Raw genomic sequence first — 22,715 nt, 5'->3', positions numbered from 1 at the left:
AGCAATAAATGACACTGAAATCACACCTACCTATCAAGTTAACTCCTTTCAGGGAAGACGGTCCAATTAGCGATTAAATAAATGCAATGACTCCTCGACGACAGCCCAAATTATATATCTTGCTATTCTCTGCTGCTTTAACATCTTGGCAGCGTTGTCCTCAAGTTCTTTTCTTTTTGTGGTATACTTTTCTTCCAATTCATCCGCTATATATCTATATCTATTGGCAATTGAACGGCACGCTTCGGCATTCATTTGTATATCCATCATTGAAATGAAAGGATAAGTTACTGGGCGCTGTACGATTCAAACTCACACAATTCGTTGTTTGATTTATATATAAAGAAAAAATACTTCATGTGCACAGTTAAGTTGTTGGGACTTTTTTTAATGATATAAGACCATAACTCATATACGGGTTCTAGTCATATATTTCCTGAAAACCAAAACCTAATCATGTATGGCGTTTGAAAATTGATTGGCTGTACAAAGATAATGGCATTATGAGAATGTTTTCTAATTTAGACTTCAAACCAGGAAACAAAATTATGAGAATGTTTAAGTTTTATTTAGCCTTTAAACCAGGTAACATAATCAAAGAAACTGATATCAGTTACGAGAAATTTGAACCGAAATTGTATGTCATAGTCAAATATACGCAACACACTAATGACTTAATAAAAACCTTTTCTTTAAAAATAAATTTAAGCCAATCTAATTGTGTTCTTTTATTCGTTTACTACGTTTCGTATATTATGACAAATACAGTTATTATCATACGCACAATGATGATATGTATATCAAGTCGTCGATTATATAACATTATCTCATTATCAATTTAGGTCACATTTTGACACATATAGCTAAATGGGAAACCATTTAATACCCATATCATGTAACAGCATAGATACAAGTCGATGAAAAGAGTTTCTCGTTTAAATTATAAACCTGCACATATCAAATAACCTTTAAGCTATGAGAAATTACGAGTCAGCTTAATTGTATGCGATTAAAAATTGGTATGTGTAACAGATCTGTCAGTGGCTCATTAAATGATAATAATACAAATATGGGCATACAATAAATGATTGTAAACTTACACTATACTATCTACCCAAACCATATATACGCTGCGTTATGTGCGAATGTAACCACGAATATTGTTTCAAAATTGTAAACATCGACGGAACAAATGGGGATGTTGATAGTTTCCCCATCTTTTATAAACAGTACAGTGAGGACAACAAGGTTGCCATATTCCTTACGCGGCCTTCCAAACACTTCCAAAACTTCGTGTAAAAGGCCGATCACCATTGCTAGAATGATGTAAAACAGCACCTTTCGGAATTTTATCAGATTTAAAATTAAACGGCAATACATTTCGTGATAAGCAAACGTTTTGGTACGAAATGGGAAACAATTTAATACCCATATGATGTAACAGCATAGATACATAGAAACTGGTACACAATGGAACTCGCTCATGTTTTGGCACTTATTGTTTTCCCAGCAATGCATCTGCAAACTCTTATATTATAACTATTTCTATATTTGATACCGAAATTGCAAAGAAAAATACACATTTAGCATAAAAAATGGTTTAAATGTGTTACGAACCCACGCGGGTACAATAAAGGGAAACATAGAAAACTGACAACAAAACCTCACGCCTCAATGACTCATACACAAACATATGGATAACTTAACTTTTTGTTGAACTGCGCTGATAACGCTATTCAAAATCTTCAAAGACAAAATTTGACCATATATCAAATTTGTTGAAGGGCTCCGGCCGTAAGAATCTAAGTTAAACACTCATAATGATTTGCCTCACTTGATTTCGTCATACAACAAAGTGCATTTAGCAAAAAACATAAGCGAGTCCCTGTTGAATGTTACAGTATAACATGCAATACGAAATTGAAATTAATCACAGAAACTAAGATCTTATACGAAAATTTGGAGGTAAGATTGAGAACGTTTTTCGTTCCCTTTCATTCAGTGTAGCCGAAGACCCTTTATGTCCCTTACAAATGATTCCCTCGTGTCTTATTCGTAATCCACTGCTCCATACACATATACACGATAGGGTCGTATGATATGTCAAATTTGTTCGCAACGAGTTCCCGTCTTTGTGTGAGTGTTGCTAGGTCCTGGACGCTAAACACGCATGTGTTGCGAACATAGTGGCCCGAACGACAAAGCTTCCGATCAGCAGGCACGTTCCAGCCAATTAAGTAGAAATTTAACTGCTTTAAACCTGGGGCATCTGAAAACGAAATAATAATAATGTTATTTATTAGTTTTATTATGTCAAGTTGTAAAAATACCACAATTCAATGTATTGATAATAAATCAAACAAATCAGGATTCATAGTTTAAACACTGTTGCTCAGATGGAACAGTCTGACATCCTCTTCTATAACAAGTTAAAAATTGTCACCCAAAATGGGCAATCTGAATCTATCTAGGTCGTCCGGTTATCGCAGTGGTAAGCGCAATAGCTTCTCACTAGGGCGACCCTGGTCCAATTCCCAGCTTGGGCGCATGTGAGATTGGTTATTGGTCAACAAGCCGGACAATTGGGTTTTCTCGGGGTACTCCGGTTTCCCACATAACAAAAGACCACACTCTTGCGCAACATCGTGCCAACGACAGTGACTTAGTATCAGTTATCATAACTTTCTTCACAGTCGTTGTGAAATATATTGCGTTGAAACTAGTCTGCTTTAAGTGAAACAATAGATTAGAAAACTAACAAAGTAGGAAACGTTAAAAAACCTTTTTTGCACTTTCTAAAAATAACGTATTTAAGAAGTCCGATCATACCGCAGTCACCTCCCGGGGTCTGCAGAATGCCGTTGTGATACAGATTATTAAGTGTTGCCCAATAATATTGGGCTGGATACATAATATCTGACATCCAATTGAGTACTTCTTTTGCCTTTGTATCCACCAATACCCAATCCACAAACTCCCGAGTAAACACATTAGTACTAAAACCGGGAGTAGGCTTGATACCAAAGGGAGGCTTCGATTTAAGATCTTGCATATGGCGGATGTATCCAGACTTGGTAATTTGTTCAACAACCAGAATATGCCTCCTTTTAAATTGAATATGCTCCTCCGGCCAATTCGAATGAACAATGTTCTTGCTTTTGTGCGACTTAAGTGCCTCAACAAGTTCGGAATTTGTCATAAAAGGAAAACTTTTGGCGGTAAAATGGATGAGGTATTTCCACCGATGTCCGCTATTAACAAGATCCTCCATGCAATTTAGTTCGGCGCGAATTTCAGTTACACTTCCATATACCATAATTTCCCTACGAGAAGTAAGAAAAACATTTTTGTAACCATTGGCTATTCGATACACTGCTTCGAAGTCTTTACTTGACAGTTTGTCATCAACATGAACACAATAAATATTTTGGGGACGGTGTATTATATACAATAGTCGTTGAAGCTGTACCACGTTTTCATGAAATAGTATGTAAGATGCGACTGGAAAATCAGTGTCCTTTTCTGTTCCGTATGGCAACTGAACGCCTTTTGGCTTTGGAGTTTCTCTGCCAGCCAGCTTCTCCATAGTATCGTATTGTATGCTTGGAAAATGTGCAAATTGTTTGTTCTTTCCCTCAAGATAGTCAATTGCTTTCTCCATCTCTTTGCTATCGGATGACAATAACTTTAAGCAGTCAAATTCGTTTAACGCCATGGTATGCAAATGATTAGTGATGTGAAACTCTCTAATATACCAAACATATAGATAAGCTGCAACAAACATCAGAAGCGTCAACACAACAATAAAACGATACTTTCTACATGGAAAAGAAAACGTCAGTTTGTCTAACATTTTTATAGCAAATATTTCATTCCTATCTAGTGAAGCTGCATTCATAAACAATGTTGAAAACAGTTCAAGAACTAAATATTTGTAGCGTGTATTCAATAATCTTAATTTCCAAAATACAAAGAACATTTTTTTTAAAAACGCGAGTTATAATTCTACAATATTCCATACACCTATATTACGTCTGCTGTAAACTGAATTGGTAATGGCTGCCATTATCAATATTATTTTTTCCAACCGATTCCGTTAGATTAGATATGTAACACATTATCATAAGTTTACTCTTGCAACATATGCTATCAATATCAACGTATTCTTCATGTATCGCTCAATAAATTTTCTTCATAATATTATGATTCACCTTTCAATATTTTTTCTTGCACATCGGTCACGCATTTCTGGTAAATTTTGCCATTTTTATACCCCACCCAATACCAGATGAGTCACGCGCAACAACCGACACTCCTTATTATTAATTTTTATTCATAGTTAAACTATTTAAACATGAGTTTACAATGGAACTCGATTTAAAATGTAACTCTACAATATATCTAAAAGACAATGAATTATCTTAAAAAATGCAATTTATAAAAGACCTTCTTCACGTTAACATTAAAAAACATAATACGTAGCATGACGTCAGTTAACAAGGTTGAACGTCGTTTATTTTCTATAAATGTACAAAGATGCGTTTTCTATGTCAATGATCAAGTCATTTTTTTAAGGTATGTGTATATCATTGGTTTCCAGTCCGTTTTAGAGGAACTCTCACGAGTAGGGTATAATACACACTATGATTCAGCTAGTTCAATTTTATTGTCTTCGTTTGAGACCGTTTAATTTAGTGCTTTTTTGATAATCGTTGGAGCAAATGTGAGGTGTGTTGAGTACTAATCCGCACCAGGTAACAACCCCCCCCCCCCCGTACCACCACCCCTTTTAATCCTGTTCTAATTGCATCAACTTTATTTGATTGATAACGATATTTGAATATTTATCTTGATCTATGTTGTTGTGTTATGATATTTGATTGTTCTTAACTTTGTTAAAGTAAACAGCGTGATATACAAGATCTATGTTAACTCTTTAACGTGAAGGATTTCATGATGTGCTCATGTATTTAATTAAAACAGGCTGAAATAGCTTTCCGCATAAATTTCAATATTAAAAATACTGCAGTTCGAAAGTGTATCTATTACACCTCCAGAGCAGAATAGATTTAAAAGGTTAAAACAATGATTTTAATCACGTTCTTAACTTTAACAAAGTTCTGAACAATCGGCCCATTGTGTGTCTCTCGTTGAACCTTGTGTCCATTAAGAGGAGATTAACCATAGTTATGCTAAGCTAAAAGGTTTATTTACATTAACGCCTGTGTGTTTATATAAATACGTGTAACAAGGATTTGTTTATTAGTTGATATATATGTACACGAACCATTCCGCTGTGTCTGTTAACCACAGCTGTCCCGAAGCTAGCAAACTTGCTCATAACGAACACGTCATAAAGTGTATGAACTTTTTATTGTGCATGAAATCAACAGGAAATATCAATCTATAATATTATTCCGCTTGGTATGTTAACAAATTGTTCATCCTCTTTGAAAACTAATTGTTAGTTTCTCTTCTTGATAGCAAAGAGCTTGTGCCACCATACCTGAGGCCGAAATGTTGTAGGAGCACAGGTTCCCATAGGGTCAAGGTAATCCGTTGTAGCCTCTTTCAGCTCCTCAAGGAAAAACTGCGGTTCACCTTTGTTATCATATTCATTTCTTTGTTCTTTTTGTTGTTCCTTAAAGCCCTTCGGTATGTCATTCTCAGAATGTCCATTTGTGTTTTCTTGCCGTTCCTCTCTAAATGCATTCGGTTTCTCAGTATATATTATTGAAACTGTCTCCTTCTGCGTGTTATCTGCTGCAGCTTTCAGTACATCGTCGTCCTTCAGTCCAAGGTTTGGCATATTTGGCCATTGAGACATTTCTCTGCGATGTTCTGAACCAGATTCGTTTATGTCCATAATTTCGAAACTGTTGACCAGTGTTCTAATGAAGCCATTTCCAAGCAGTATGCATAGTAATCCGGTTACAATTAGACCGCACGTGTAGATACAAGACTTCGTGAAATTCGTCTTGTTTTGAAACGATACCCATCGTTTCAACTTTTTCCCCTTTGATCGTGTGAACATGATATTTACAGAACCATCTGGAAACAAAGGTCAAAGTAATGTATTCAATGGAAGCATAAATTCATTCAAAGTATAACAATAGCAGAGACGGTTTGATTGACAGAAATTATAATTGCAACACGGTCGACTTCCTCCAGCAACATATGTACGGTATATTTTGGTACATAAGCAAGCGTGTGTTTTTTAAATGAATATTCACGTAGTAATAATTTCCACTTTCAATGTAACTGGAAGCACTAAAATTTCACAACACTCAAAACGCATCATTCTAGGTAGAACAACAGCATCAGATGTCTATACTCGCCTGGTTTAATATTCAGAGAAAAAGATGAATTACTCAACAACTATTAGGGTCATATATTTAGGCCTTACTAAACACACATGCGATTTGGGGTTTTTTCAAGATGAATACTAAGTTGCATTTGAATATCCTAAACGGTTTATGAGTTATGGCCAAAGATCACGTTGATCTAGTTATTACACACCACAGTGGATACCTATGATATCAACCTGTCACGACTTATGTGTGTGAAGTTGACTCAGCCATCGGCAATCGACAATCGACATTCGAAATTATATCGTACAGCTACAATGACGAGCTGAAATGTCGAGCTGGACGGAATTCTAGCTCGACATTCGATATTATATAACAAATATTCAATGTCGAGCTGCAATGTCGAGCTGGACGGAATTCTAGCTCGACATTCGATATTTTATAGGAAATTTTCAATGTCGAGTTGGATGGAATTCTAGCTCGACATTCGATATTATATAGGAAATTATCAGTGTCGAGCTGCAATGTCGAGCTGGACGGAATTCTAGCTCGACATTTGATATTATAAGGAAATCTTCAATGTCGAGCTGCAATGTCAAGCTGGACGGAATTCTAGCTCGACATTTGATATTGTAAAAGAAATCTTCAATGTCGAGCTGCAATGTCAAGCTGGACGGAATTCTAGCTCTTCATTCGATATTATTTAGCAAATATTCAATGTCGAGCTGGAATGTCGAGCTGGACGGAATTCTAGCTCGATATTATATAGCAAATTTTCAATGTCGAGCTGGACGGCATCCAAGCTCGACATTAGATAATATAAAGTGAATTTTCAATGTCGAGTTGGAATGGCGAGCTGGTCGGAATCCCAGTTCGACATTCGATATTATAAAGAAACTCTTCAAAGTCGAGCTACAATGTCGAACTTAATGCAAATTCCCTTTATAATATCGAATGTCGAGCTAGAATTCCGTCCAGCACGACATTGCAGCTCGACATTGAAGATTTGCTATAAAATATCGAATGTTGAGCTAGAATTCCGTCCAGCTCGACATTGAAAATTCCCTATACAAAATCGAATGTCGAGCTAGTATTCCGTCCAGCTCCACATTGCAGCTCGACATTGAAGATTTGCTATACAATATCGAATGTCGAGCTAGAATTCCGTCCAGCTCGACATTGAAAATTCCCTACACAATATCGAATGTCGAGCTAGAATTCCGTCCAGCTCGACATTGCAGCTCGACATTGAAGAGTTCCTTTATAATATCGAATGTCGAGCTAGAATTCCGTCCAGCTCGACATTCCAGCTCGACATTGACATTACTAAATAATTTCGAATGTCGATTGTCGATCGCCGATGGCTGAGCCAACTTCACACACATCCACGACTTCTTTTCATCGAACAACAGACGCTCTCGTAGTAAAGTGTTTGGTTTTAATAGACACAGGTCATTGCTGCAAAAATGTGTATAGCAATACACATGACATTATGACAAGGTCGATAGAAAGTTCAAAACAAAAAGAAAAGAAAAAGAACTTGCCGGAATTCTGATCGTAAGCGATCCGACTTCTATACATCCCAATCATTTCGATTTTATAACGTTATCATAAATGTTATGTAAATCTATAAAATCAAAGGAGGAAACAGCCTGCACATCATAAGTACGTGACTATCGATCAAGTTGTATCAGGTTTAAATGATGCAATGGAAACTACAGGGAATAAATAACCAGCATGCAAACACACAAGAAACACACAAAACCACAGGAAAATAATACATTAAATATCATATTTCTGAATGCAATTTCAGTAGTCCAGACATTTATCAAAATGTATTAAAAATGAGGGGCTTCAATGGTACAAAAATAAAACATAAAACATCGCGGGAGAAATCAAAAATAAAGGATTTGCAAACTTAATCCGGCTGTTGTTACATATAGGAATCCTTAAAGTGGTACAGGTATTTAAAATCAATACATTGACATGTATAACAAACATAAATTTTAATTGACAAACCTTGAATTGCTTATTAAATGATGCATTTATTGAAAGTATTAATTACTAAGAACAAGATTGTATCCGTGTATTTAATAGCCGAAAACGCAAAAATATATGACTCGTGGGTTCTAACAGATTTACAGTGATCAATTATCGTCTCATAAGAAAAATTACTGCGTTTTCTGCACATTTCTTTCAAAGTAAACACGGTATCCTTCATAAGAACCATTGCTTTCGATAATTATTCAACCTATTCGATAAATTCAAACAATTGTATTAATTGTGGTACTGTGATATTTATAACACAACTTAAAAAGCAGCTATTAAATGAGTCATTTCTTAAACTTTATTTTATTTTTAAATCGTTGTATTTCCTTAAAAAGAGTCTCTGTTTATATTCTTTTTAGTATGTTGAATTGTTTGAAGAAAATGTAAAAATTGATCAATGTTAATTGAACAGACACGTCAAGTCCAAAAGCATGATAACTCTTTCAATAATGTGGGAAAGCGATATAGTTCCAATACGCAGTGATCTCCCTTTACACGTATCGGAAAATACTGCCATCATAAACAATATTTCTTTTCAGACGTAAATCCATGGCGACAGCGAATCAATTTGGCAGGGCCACCCCTCCCCCATTAAATTATCAACGTAAGTTTTGTAGAAAACGTACATGCAAACACGCACCTGAATACAGCATACCATTTGTTGAAGGAATACCAAAACTGTCCATTAGTCCCCAAAGACCCCTTTAACGTTATATCCGGGTACTGCGCCTGATTTTGTTCTGTTTAAAATAATAAGATTAGCATTATCGTAAATTGATAAAATAAGTGACAGTTTCAACCATTTTGATTACTTATTGTAAAAATCAATGTTTCAGTAAATACTTTCATTTTTTTTTAATTTACTGATATTTTTAAGTGCATCATGTCAGGAACATCACAGTGAGTTGATATCAACCTTCAGCAATGGCAATGCAATATTAATACAACTGCAAAAACGGACATTTGATGAACTTAAAAGGCAATAAAACGACTGTTTTCGATTTCAGTTATTGTTTTAATGTCATACTATCCAGCCACGAAAGTCGTTCTGTAGGGTTCCGTAGATTTGTAACATAATACGAAATTCAGCAAGAAATAAGGTTAACACAGCAGCTCGTTCGTGTTCCTATCCTTTTATGAACATAAAACGACCTACGATGTGCAATATGTAATGAAATCATCACCTTACGTTTACTTTACACATGCTACGGTCGCGATGCGATGTTCAATATGTAATGAAATCATCACCTTACGTTTACTTTACACATGCTACGGTCGCGATGCGATGTTCAATATGTAATGATATCACCACCTTACGTTTAGTTTGCCCATGAAACGGTCACGATACGATGTTCAATATGTAATGAAATCACCACCTTACGTTTAGTTTTCCCATGAAACGGCCACGTTACGATGTTCAATATGTAATGAAATCATAACCTTACGTTTAGTTTGCCCATAAAACGGCCACGTTACGATGTTCAATATGTAATGAAATCACCACCTTACGTTTAGTTTGCCCATGAAACGGTCACGTTACGATGTTCAATATGTAATGAAATCACAACCTTACGTTTAGTTTGCCCATGAAACGGCCACGTTACGATGTTCAATATGTAATGAAATCATAACCTTACGTTTAGTTTGCCCATGAAACGGTCACGTTACGATGTTCAATATGTAATGAAATCACCACCTTACGTTTAGTTTGCCCATGAAACGGTCACCTTACGATGTTCAGGGTGTAATGAAATCATAACCTTACGTTTAGTTTGTCCCTGCAACAGTCACGATACGATGTTCAATATGTAATGAAATCATAACCTTACGTTTAGTTTACACATGAAACGGTCACGATACGATGTTCAATATGTAATGATATCACCACCTTACGTTTAATTTTCCCATGAAACGGTCACTATACGATGTTCAATATGTATTGAAATCACCACCTTACGTTTAGTTTACACATGAAACGGTCACGATACGATGTTCAATATGTAATGAAATCACCACCTTACGTTTAGTTTTCCCATGAAACGGTCACGTTACGATGTTCAATATGTAATGAAATCATAACCTTACGTTTAATTTTCCCATGAAACGGTCACGTTACGATGTTCAATATGTAATGAAATCATAACCTTACGTTTAGTTGCTCATGAAACGGTCAGGTTACGATGTTCAGGGTGTAATGAAATCATCACCTTACGTGTAGTTTGCACATGCAACGGTCACGTCTTTTTCATATTCTTATTCTTTGTGATCGGCGCTTCATTAAAAAAATGAGTTTCATTACAAAGCCAATAAGTTTTGAATCCGTCTTTCAAGCAGTACGACTTTAAAGTTAAGTTTTGAATTGGTTTTAATTGTCATTTTTGTATGTATTTGTGTGAGAGCTGAACAAGCATATTAAATGCATGTATTCTTTTTTGTTAAGATGATGAACAAAGTTTACGAGATAAATGCTTAAACGAGCGTCTGCATTGAAACGCAGAAGTTTTACAAGACTATGAATAGTTCAAGTGGTAACATAGTTGATACTTTTCCAAAAGCAAAGCCATGTAGTTTTGTGTTTTTGTGAAGTTTCTATTTGAAGCAGTAGTCATTTTTTTCATTTTGATTTTTTTTATCAATACGCCGCATACTTTGTTGATTGCAGGGGCAGCTCCGAGGTTTGACGTTGCAAAGGTGGGCGTTACTTAAGGGCGTTTCCTTTTGACTTAACAGGGGGCTTAAGGTATTTCTCCAAGAAAAAAATAACAATTTCTAGTCCAAAATGGTGCATTTTGGTCGTTATTCATTACCTTTTCCACCTATTTTGAAATCAAAGGTAAACTTGTAAGATTTAGGTGGGGGACGGGGGCGCCGGGAGCACCCCGACCCCTGGATCCACTGGTGGATTTGGTAAACTGCATAAGTTTGACACACAATATACTCATATGGTCGAACTACTTAAATTCCATTCTGGTGCAAACGGAATTTCTCCACCTTTAACCAAACAAAATACTGCCTTACAAAAATTCTCATTTTTACCGTAACTGATATACATATTTGTTTTCCTCAAAACTGTATGCAAAACATTTAAATTTTTGATCTTTCAACCTCAATTTCGATATCAAGAAATTACATCTACGACCAAAGCCGAATGGGGAAAGTAAAACCATTTTTGCCTATATTTAATTTTCAACAGCTTATATGATGAATTTACAGAATATTTTATTATTAATAAATATTTTTCATATTTCTATTCTAAATGTTACAGCATCATGTGTATAAAAAATAATCACCACCATTTTGAAACAATGCTAGACTGTCATTCCGTAACATGTTTATTATATATTGTATTGTGTTTCATAGCAGTATGATTACCCCTGACCTATGACCTTAATGTAAATTTTACAACTTACCAGTATAACGTAAAATGAAGTACATTACATGTGTACTTTACACAACCTGAGTTAGCTTATAGCATTGTATCGACTTGTGCAAATTCAGTATTGACTTAGATATGTATTAAACTTAATCTCGTTTAAACCAGCAGTATTACGTAAACATTAAGGATGAAATAAATGTTGGATTATTATTATCAATATGTTTTCGTTATGATTGGAATACAAGTGTAGTATGTATTATATGATTTGAACTCGAAGTCTAAAATTGATTAGTTACGTGAATGTAAATAGTATTGTTGTGTTGTATTGGCTGTTCATAACTTGTTTATATATTTAAAGGGATTTGTTCACGTTTTCCAGGGTCAGACATACAACAAATTAAGTCCATGTGAACTGTGATATAAATGCTTGTTACAGGGACCGACCAAAGTACTCGAGCCTCGCGATTATCGAGCCAAGCTGGAATGTTTACAATTAGGAAATAAGTTCCGGTCGTTAATCTCAAGTTCGAGCCAACATGGTAATCGAGCCAAGCGATATCGAGCCAACGGGATTCGACTGTATTACTTTAAAATGTGACAGAAATGCCATTTTCTATGGAAACCTTTAAACTAAGTAATGATATTGAAAATTAAATCATGTTACACTTGGATTTATAAATTTCCGTTCAAATGCGTATCTGCCAGTTGGTTGCTGTGCTGAGTTCGCTCATACCAGTAAGTATTATTTACTCGATTCCAAAATCAGTAAGTTTAGAAACAATCGAGTGGTTTTCAACGACCAATATTTACATTCACACTTCATTCCTAAACGATGGTTGTTGTTTATCAATTGCACTTTATTTCTGTATAAAGTGCAATGGCATTTCCCATCGATATCGCGTGCGTTTGTTCGATACTTCTGTCCTGTCATTGGGCGCAATAATACCAAGGGGCGGGGCATATTTACTACGGAACTATTTTTTTCAATGAAATCGTAGTAAATTTTTTGCCAATATTGGCAACATGCAAAACTGTAATCTGCAGTAAAGCAGTTAAAAAAAGATAAGCAACGATAATTTGATTAATTTTAATGTAGATGGACTCCACCCATTTTGAACAGCCCCATTGCATACCATACCCCAATAAAATGCAACATGTCGAATTTTAGTCCTTAAATAAGTAGACAAAAAATCAAAACGAAGTTGTATGCATTTTTAAGGTACAATATTAAAGAAGCACTCTTATTCCCACGTACGGTTTATCACAATTAAATCTTTTGTTTTCATATTCCAAAAAGGATGAATAAATGTCGAAAACCATGGTTCTTATAAAGGATAACAGGTTTAATTTGAAAGAAATGTGCATAAAATACGGTATATCTACCTTTTGAGACTATAGTAGATCACAGTAAATCTTTTAGCATTCACCAATCAATTAATATTTTTGCGTGTTCAGCTATTGAATTTAAGACAATATGTTTCTGTATGTGTTCATTGTCGTCACTATTTGAAAGGAGTTCCCTAAGAACCCATAATACATTTTTGTTGGATATATTTTTCTCTGTCGAAATATTCTTTCGTTTAAATGCAGATGAAATATAAAAACAACACGTAAAATATCTACCTTCGTAAAGGTTCTCAACTCCTTGTTACACCAAAACTGTTGTAATCAAATATAAAGATATTGGAAGAATATACGACGCCTTCACATATAGGTCTGTTCTAATGCTGCAAAATTTGTACTAACACGGTACGAGAAAAAAATAGTCAAAGACTGTAATTAGTTGGTGAAATGGCTGGTATACTCCAGAATTACGAAAATTACAAATACAATTTTTTTTTCACTAAGTTACCCATAAGTAGCGACCGTACAATTTTTGTTCGTGCGTCGCCTTTCTGTTCATCTTTTCTTTTATATGAAACTTTTAATATGCACTATTCAATGAAAGATGTAAACAGTTCAAGTTAGTTTTTGTAAAAATGCCGTGATAAATGAATGAATTGAGTTTCGCAATTTAACATCATTCGGCTTCAATGGAAATGAAAATATCCGTGGCTTATCGCTGAATCGGACCGGCCTGATTTTAAAAAAAAAACTATAACCTTCATTTCGCCTAAAGTCTGATGTCGGTTTAAATGATAAAGATGGAATGCACGTTTTCATGAAAATACGAAGCACTCGTAACATACCATTTTACATTTCATTAAGACAAAATGATTTGTAATGAGCTTTCCACATGTTCTTGCCCATTATGTAACGTAATTAACTCTTTAGTAACTGGGTCATCTTAGCCTTCAGATTTCTCCCCCAGCAGCGAGTCACATACTGCAGACCTTCACCTGTTTCATTAAAGTTCAGTGTGTCTTATCGGATTTACAATCATACATGAAACGAAACTCTAGATCGCGTAAAAGACATCTGTGTGTGCGAAATGCACGTTCATTCAGGATAAGATAACGGATTGTTCTCGCAGCAAAATTTGTTTCAGTTGTTGTTGGAATGCCGTAAAGGTTTAAGGGACTACAGATGCTTTCGATTGGGTTTATTAAGGTTTTAAAAGGTTGGTATTTTTTTCTAGCTGTTCATGGTTGTCAAGAAAGAATGAAGATAACAAAATATATATGAATAATATGGCACAGTTACAAATTTGTACAAAAAAACCTATATGAATGAGTATGGCAAACGTACACACTTATATTAAAATTTATTAATATTATATAGCGTTACATATTTCTATGTAAAAAGTATACTAATACTATGGCAAAAGTGCATGTTCCTAAATAAAACTGTTTATAACGTGTTTGGAAAAAGTACATAATTATGTCTAATGTATTTGAAGACCATGTCAAAAAGATAAACACTTCCAGCATGCAGTAAAAAGATTACATAACTAAACATATGCAATTGGGAAAACTGGTTCTCAATTCTGGCAATGTCTGTTACCACAAAGAATTCTGTGAATCTTTATGTTGTTGCAGACTAAATATTGATTAAATGTCTTCTGAGAAACATCTCACAAGGATGGGACAATTAAACAAAGTGTGCACATTTTACAAGGACGAAGATATTCCACGAGAGGATTACACATAATTAGTTTCAGGAAATATTGTTTTGTTGATAATAACTCGGTTCTAATGGAGTTTACCCTACCAGAGCGAAACAATTTCGATGGTTATAAGCATAATAACATTTGCCTAGTGATGCTAACATATATCTAGTATGTTGTTATTTTTAATCTTTGGCCACCGTAAACAAGTTTTGAATGGTGTATATTGGAGTTACCATACGGTTGGTCGGGTTGTCTGTCCGGCTATCAACTGCAAAACGGTCGTGGAGCGAACTTCTCCAAGAGTTAAGACATAACGATCGGATATTTGGATCACATTACCATCATGATGGGAAGAAATGCCTGACTTATTGTGTGTGGTCGACGGCCTACTCGTCTTAGAGTTACATGCTCTTGAACACTCTTTTGTTTGAATCGGGGCTGTATTGCAGATGTTTGCATGAAATTAATCACACAGTTTAAGAAATATAACTCTGATACTTCGTACACATTACCAACCTAGTGATTTATAGTATAAGTCGCAATCTTTATCGTACTATGTACTGCTGATAACCGTAGTTTTTATTATGTGATGTCTAATGCGGGATCGCCCTTTGTCAGGGCTGACTGATTCGTAGGAAGTCAATTATTAGCACATTCGTTTCTTAGTCATAGTATATATTGCTCAAAGTACGTGGGTTCTAAATATTACGAATCCTTTTGAGAAGAAAGCTATGAACGAACACTAATCAGAGATCTATAGTTTTTGTGCTTGTTGACGAAAAAATATAATACAGTGAAACTGCGTTCCCTCAAACAAGCGGTCGTTCGAGAACCGGCGTTCCCTCGAGGTCGGAGCTTGGTCCCGAACTTTTTTCCTTCTATTTTCATATAAAATATATCCACGCTGCCTCGAAACCTAATTATGTCGAGCAATATCCTCGGTCCCAAGTACACAAATCGTGCACAAAACCTTATTGCTCCCTCGAGGACATAATTTCACACTTTTTCCCGAACGCGTGTTCCAAAATAAACAAACAATTGCTAGGTGTTAAAATTTTCGCAAGTTGTAAAAATTGCAATAACAGTTGAAAGGCAATTTGATAAGGTGTGAAAACCCGTTTTTCACTGTTAACGCATGACCGATATTAGTTGATATGGGCATTTGAGATGATAATTATGTGAAGTTAATGACGAGAAGTTAACGACGAGAAGTTAACGCTTAAGATGTGGTCGCCTTTAAAACCTTTATAAGTGTACAATATATAAAGATGTGGTCAGAAGGTTCTTTGAATCCACTGCCGATGCTGACCGTGATCTTCAGACGCTCTGTACGCTGTCACATCACATTACGATTGGACAGTTTCGCGAAACCGACAAGATGCGCCAATCAACAATCCTTGATATTGCGAAACTTAAATCTGACTAATACCACAATATGTACTGTCATTCAAATGTTGCTTGTTACGAAAAGGTGCTTTTTTGTTAAAATAAACATGTCTATTTATGCATTTATTGTTTTTTCTTTTGCGTTTTACATTTAGTTTACGTCAACTTTTGGACATATAAGCGATTTCCGCAACGCAACACATAATCGGGGTCTTAGTAAACAGTCTGTTTGACGACTTCAAACTACACTGAAAGATATTTCATATCAAACTGGAAAATTGAAAATCGGGTCGTTCGAAACATCGGTTCCCTCGAGGTTTTGGCTCGGTCCCTGGCGACCTCGAGCGATCGCAGTTTTACTGTATACGTTTAATAATTTATATTTTTTTTCTTTAAAATTGATTTGATTATACTTCTGATATAGTTTGCCGTTAGGTCAGTTTTTTTTTGGAAGAACGGTCTTGTAGTTGAAAGACCAGAGTTAAATTGTATAATAGTCTAAGAGAACATTAACAAATATTAACAATATGTAATTAAGAACAGTTGTACAATAAGCAATTATACATATACTAAACAAATGCAAATAAACCTACATGTTATATACTTGCAAATACTATTACTACCGGCTTAGCTAGACATACTAGTAACTATTTTGTATTGGCTTAGCTTCAGTTACAACTTATATGTATTGACTAAGCTAGATATAACACGTAACACATATGTATTGGATAGGCTATTTATTACTCATTACACATATGTTTTGGATAAGCTATATATAACTTATTACACATAAATATTGGATAAGCTATATATAACTTATACGACATATGTATTGGATAAGCTATATATAACTTATACGACATATGTATTGGATAAGCTATATATAACTTATTACACATAAATATTGGATAAGCTATATATAACTTATACGACATATGTATTGGATAAGCTATATATAACTTATTACACATATGCATTGGATAAGCTATATATAACTCATTACACATATTTACACACATGTATTGTATAAGCTATATATAACTTATTACACACATGTATTGGATAAGCTTTATATAACTTATTACACACATGTATTGGATAAGCTATATATAACATATTACACATATGTATTGGATAAGCTATTTATAACTTATTACACACATGTATTGGATAAGCTATATATAACATATTACACACATGTATTGGATAAGCTATATATAACTTATTACATACATGTATTGGATAAGCTATATATAACATATTACACATATGTATTGGAAAAGCTAAACATAACTTATTACACATATGTATTTGATAAGCTATACAGAACATATATATTTTAGACAAGCTAAATGTACAGCATATGTTTTGCTCAAGCTTAATGTAACACATATATCTACGTGTCATATCACGTTACAAGCGAGGAAACAAGTTTCCATTGGTATGATACAAAGTACTGGTTTTGACCGGAAAATGCTCTTTGTGTTAGAAAACTTCAAAATAGTTATACATTATTATTGTGATATGCACTGTGCGAAATGCGTTTCACATCCAAAATATCTTGCAGGAAAATGCATATTAATCAAGTTTATCTATGACATCCCTGCTGTATTTGTCTCAGACAAAATAATGAGTAGATGCAGCCAGGCTGAGGCGAAAACACATGGCTTGAAGTTTAATTAAGTGTTAAAGTACAGTTTATATTTGGGCTACTGTCAGTGTTGTTAGTATCTCTTGAGAATGAAAGCCGTATCTTAATTAATGTATATGTACATTTTGTTTTGCCTATTTGCATGATAGGATCGTTATATAAGGTCAAAAGAATTGTCTGCCACACAGAACAATCAATGTACATCCGCCAATTATGTAGATTATGTGGATTTTCTAAATTCCAAGCAAAACATCGAGTTCCATATATTTATATTTCTATGTTGTTGAAGGAAATGCTTCATATACTAACGGGTAAAAAAGAAACATGTATTGTAAGCATTTTTTTTATTATTTAGACACAATTTCTAGTATGCACAGTTACTATTTTATGATCTGGAAATGTTCACTTATTACCTGGCTTCTGCATTTAATTATACATCACAATTTGAGTGATATTTATATCATATATTGTTCTAATGTTTTTCATTGTTTTAATTATAATCATCTTAAATACGGGCTTAAGATAAATTATACACACACATAAAGCAAATAATAAAAATAAGATCATTTTACAGTACGACTTTTATTGCTATCGGCAATATATTCAATCGTTGTCATAGGCAAGAAATACAACATAGCACTTCTTCTTTATACCACTACTACTTCACCAATATATTATTGCATTGTGTCAATTTGTATTTTGAAGAATACAGTTTTGTTATTCACTATTAACTTATTGAAGGGAAGAAGGTTCGGCATTTTATATATAAAGTTTATATTCATGAACGCCAACATCAGCTGGTCAGTGACCGCCACTTAAGTATTAACCACACACTTCTGTTATCTACACAAACACAGATGCTTTATTCACATACACTGGTCTTGCAAATAAAACATAATTGCAATTAATTCGAAAGGGTGCTGTACAAATACTTCTCGTAAGTCGTGTGTGTAACATGGATGGATTTACTGAAAAAGTTATTATTAACATGCAATCATGGATTGTTTTTATCACAACCTGCATTGATTTACCGAAATGAGAAACGTTTTAATTAAGAAAATTGCAATCACCTCTTTAACCTTATGATAGCGCTTCTTTTCATCTTTCAGGCTACAACTGTAAATAATATCTGGTTGCCATTTAAAACTATGCATCTTAAGCTATTTGATTTGCCCTGTATGTTCATTGTAAACATGTTTACTAACAGAAAATGTTTATTTATTTTATTTCAAGGTTGTTAGCCAGGCCCCTGCCCATCTTCCAAAGGTGTAATGATCCGAGTTCGACGTCTCAGGGTCTGGTTTCTCCTAGTTTTTCTTGTCTTCTTCGTTACCGTTCCATACTTCTGGATGATGACCAGTAGTAAGGTTATCCACAAAGACGTCTTTTACAACGAACCGATGCGTATAAAAGAGGGCGATATTGCTGGGACCATTCCGAAGGAAGACCGATCATCGAATGAATTGAATGTAATTCAATATTTTGAGTGTGAGAAATTGTTTGCAAATGATCCTGTGGAAATGTCGAAAGCGAGTGCATTTTTACAGCTAAGGAATTTCACCTTTCCTCGACGCCGGGATGAAAACTATATAGATCTGACAATGAACTGTGATATTTTCAAAGAGTCAAGAGGATATTTTGTTTACCCACCAACACAAGAAGAGAAATCATTTCCGATTGCTTTTAACATACTGTTCCATCAAAATGTAGAACAATTGGAACGATTATTGCGTGCAATATACAGGCCTCAAAATCAGTATTGTATTCATGTCGACGGGAAAACATCTGAGGATGTATTAAATATAGTCACACAAATTGCTTATTGTTTCCCCAATGTGTTCATAGCATCTGAATTGGAAATTGTGATATACGCCAGTGCAACAAGGTTGTCCGCTGATATAAATTGCATGAAAGATCATGTTAACAATCGATTTCAGTGGAATTATTTACTAAACCTTGCATCTAGTGAATATCCAATCATGACCAACCTTCAAATCGTCCAAATATTAAAGCAGTTCAATGGATCAAACGATATACACGAGGTTTTCTCGACAATGGACGAGGGTAGATTCAAAAGGAAGTATTACACATTTATTGACCTTTATGGCAAATCGGGGTACATGATCCACACGGACAAACAGAAAGAACCTCCACCACATAACCTCAAAATCACCAAGGGAAATGCATACAATATATTTAGCAGGGCTTTTGTTGAATGGTTTTTGTCGAACCAAATGGCAAGGGACCTTCTTGGCTGGTCAATGGATACTCTTACCCCGGATGAGCATTTTTGGGCAACATTGAATAACATCTACAGCAATCCACATTTGAAAACGCCAGGCGGATACACTGGTAATTGTTATCTTTATTTTTATTGCACAAAGTAACATTCTCAAATGTGAATAGCTATCAAGGCATCAAATAAAGGCGTGAAACGCAGGTGTACTAGAGAGGTGAAATCAGAGTTTCACGTTAGAAGGAGGGACAGGGCGTTACCGTTTGGGTGTACCCCAACCCCCTCCCAGCCGAAACCTAAAATACTAGATTAGAATATCTTGCATACCGGACGTGTTTTTCCGCTCATGTAACCAGTGCTGAAAAAACCTGTCTTACACCCTCATGTAAGATGAGACACGCGCAACAACGCGCCACTTCTGATTTCTTTTTTTGTATGGTTTTATGAAATGTAAATAATGCGCAAACATTTCAATAAAGCGCAATCAAATATATAAGTAAATGTTTTGATTAAAATTGACAATAAATAATAGTAAAAACGCGATTTTGAGAGGAACTTTTTGACGTCAATAGTGATTTAAAATTACTGCGCTCAATGTCGTCAGTAAACAACATCGCACGTGCTTTTTGGTGAAATGTACAAAAGTGCATTTCTACTTCAGTTTTTCCACATTTAGATATACAGGAAAAAATATCAATCATGTGTTTCCGGTCCGGATCGAATATTCCGACCCTCGGGCACGCTGCGTGGCCGGTTACTCGGCAGGCCTTGTTACCGGCTTACAATTCAATATTTTAAAGCAATTTAAATGTGTTTTATTGAACAAAGCTAATAATTTTTACTTGCGACAAGTTTTCGCCGTTGTGAAAATCGCAAGCCGCACTTACCAATTGTATGACGTCAGCGGTCCATATTACATTTTTGGCGAGGTCCTGACCGGCGAAAAATATCATATGGACCGCTGACGTCATTAAACAAGATTTTCATCAAAATACAGTGATATACGGACCGATCGAGTTTATATATACAAAGAAGGGACAATTTGATGTGAGGTATAATATAATGTAATATATTCATTACTTTTTAAGGACATCCGGATACCAAGCCGTTCTTTGCACGCTACATTGGATGGAACACCTCGATCCATCGGGAACGATGCAAGGGAGGCCACTACGTTCATAATATATGCATATTCAGCGTACTTGACCTTCCAAATATCAAGGACAGATATGAGATTATTGCCAATAAATTTGATATTGAGTATGACCCCATTGCTTACAGGTGTATGGAGGAATTCACATTGAACAATGTGTTGAATGAGAAACTAATCAGTAACCCAAAACGATATAGAAAGTTAGCATTACTTTCCAGATAATAATTTGTGTCCTTTCTCCGGTACCAATTAAATACACTATCCTGAGTATATTCTGAACGTGTTTTTCTTACATTTCACACCGTTTGAACCAATAATTAATGATTTACAGAACAAGGGAAACGCTCCGTCGATAATTAGAACTGGTTTGCCACGAATGGTTCTTATATTTATTTTTAGTAAACGATTAAAACGTTCGCCACATAGTCATCATCGCAAGGTTAAACAATTCTTACCTTTATTTTCAACATTTAAGAACAAGATGTAAGCCACCAAGAACACTATTTATCGTTTAAGGTATTCAGCAGTATCCCTTCAAAATCATTTCAATGTATCCCGTTATTGTTGTCAACAACATTCAAGAAATACCAGGGGCCAATAAATATGGAATGAATATGTAGAAATGCAGTTTTTTTTCCATAAAATATTAAATAACTTAATCTAAAACTGTGTCTACATTAATTTTGATATCACAATAAACAGATCATGGCTTTGCCTTTAAGATTTAAATCGGACAGGACTTTAAAAGCAGGATTTTGCGAAAGACGCATTTTTGACATGCGCCTCACGTGCTACCCCGACACATATTTAGTTTAAATGTCTTCCCCTATGAATATGCTGGAATAATAAATATTTTTGTTTGAAATTGAGCGTTCTGGTATCTTTCATCAGCATTTGTTCTCCCATATTGACACGAAATATATATAGGTAAAACTTAGGGTTTGGATGCCAGTAATTCTCCCGAACAAAATATGCTAGTTTTCTTATAGCCTCCTTGTATAAAAAGACTATGCACGGAAGACATATAACAAGAGCTTTAACCATTACCAAGAATTTAAAAATTCCAAAAACGGACATCTAATGCCGAGCATCAGTCAGAGGAGCTACTGATACTGATGTTAAACGTACTTCATTAAACCCGGTCGGGGATTGCACAAAGGTTTACACGTCCGGATCAACCGCTCTACGACTGAGCGATCGCCGATTCCTTACATGACGTAGGGATTATATAAAGTGTTGTCCTCATGATTTTAATGAATAAATATGAATAAGGATGAAGCCAATTTTAACAATTTCCCGTGCTACAATTATAGAATACCTCTTGTTTTTGACCTTTAAAGTGTGCCAAATTTGCAGCATTGTTTAGTCTTGTCAATTTGAATGCTGAAAAGCACTCATCCCTATTAGTCAGATTGTTTAAGAACATATCAAAGTAACAAAATGGTTGCTGTTCTGATAAAACCCAATAGCGGATCAACGGGGGTTGGGATTTGAGAGAGGATCAAAC

The 22,715-nt window shown here is 35.0% G+C and overlaps 2 protein-coding genes across 5 annotated transcripts; one reads left to right on the top strand and one right to left on the bottom strand.

Moving 5' to 3' along the window:
- Nucleotides 1-5,338: 5,338 nt before the first annotated feature.
- LOC128229872 (uncharacterized) lies at nucleotides 5,339-7,993 on the bottom strand. Its single transcript, XM_052941753.1, has 2 exons — nucleotides 7,853-7,993; nucleotides 5,339-6,051 (listed from the first exon to the last, which is right to left on the bottom strand). The coding sequence occupies exons 1-2, from the start codon at nucleotides 7,896-7,898 to the stop codon at nucleotides 5,465-5,467; spliced, it is 633 nt and encodes a 210-aa protein (XP_052797713.1). The 5' UTR covers nucleotides 7,899-7,993; the 3' UTR covers nucleotides 5,339-5,464.
- Nucleotides 7,994-14,146: 6,153 nt separating this feature from the next.
- On the top strand, nucleotides 14,147-22,145 carry LOC128230425 (beta-1,3-galactosyl-O-glycosyl-glycoprotein beta-1,6-N-acetylglucosaminyltransferase-like). Of its 4 annotated transcripts, none has more exons than XM_052942681.1 (3): nucleotides 14,147-14,293; nucleotides 19,053-20,171; nucleotides 21,144-22,145. In XM_052942681.1, exons 2-3 carry the CDS (start codon nucleotides 19,091-19,093, stop codon nucleotides 21,428-21,430), a joined length of 1,368 nt encoding a protein of 455 aa, XP_052798641.1. In that variant the 5' UTR covers nucleotides 14,147-14,293; nucleotides 19,053-19,090; the 3' UTR covers nucleotides 21,431-22,145. The 4 variants fall into 4 exon arrangements, with proteins under 4 accessions (XP_052798641.1, XP_052798644.1, XP_052798643.1 ...); XM_052942684.1 differs by lacking the exon at nucleotides 14,147-14,293 and adding an exon at nucleotides 14,740-14,904; XM_052942683.1 differs by lacking the exon at nucleotides 14,147-14,293 and adding an exon at nucleotides 14,740-14,950.
- The last annotated feature ends 570 nt before the right edge of the window (nucleotides 22,146-22,715 follow it).

This window comes from Mya arenaria, chromosome 4 (assembly GCF_026914265.1).
Source record: "Mya arenaria isolate MELC-2E11 chromosome 4, ASM2691426v1".
NCBI lineage: Eukaryota > Metazoa > Mollusca > Bivalvia > Myida > Myidae > Mya > Mya arenaria.
This window is presented reverse-complemented; position numbering and strand designations above follow the sequence as displayed.

Bases quoted from the DNA above. Each gene is read 5' to 3' on its own strand.
- LOC128229872 (XM_052941753.1), bottom strand. From the start codon at position 7,898: ATGATTGGGATGTATAGAAGTCGGATCGCTTACGATCAGAATTCCG. The intron at 6,052-7,852 runs GCAAGTTCTTTT...CTTTGTTTCCAG, and splicing joins CGCTTACGATCAGAATTCCG to ATGGTTCTGTAAATATCATG.
- LOC128230425 (XM_052942681.1), top strand. From the start codon at position 19,091: ATGATCCGAGTTCGACGTCTCAGGGTCTGGTTTCTCCTAGTTTTTCTT. The intron at 20,172-21,143 runs GTAATTGTTATC...TTACTTTTTAAG, and splicing joins AACGCCAGGCGGATACACTG to GACATCCGGATACCAAGCCG.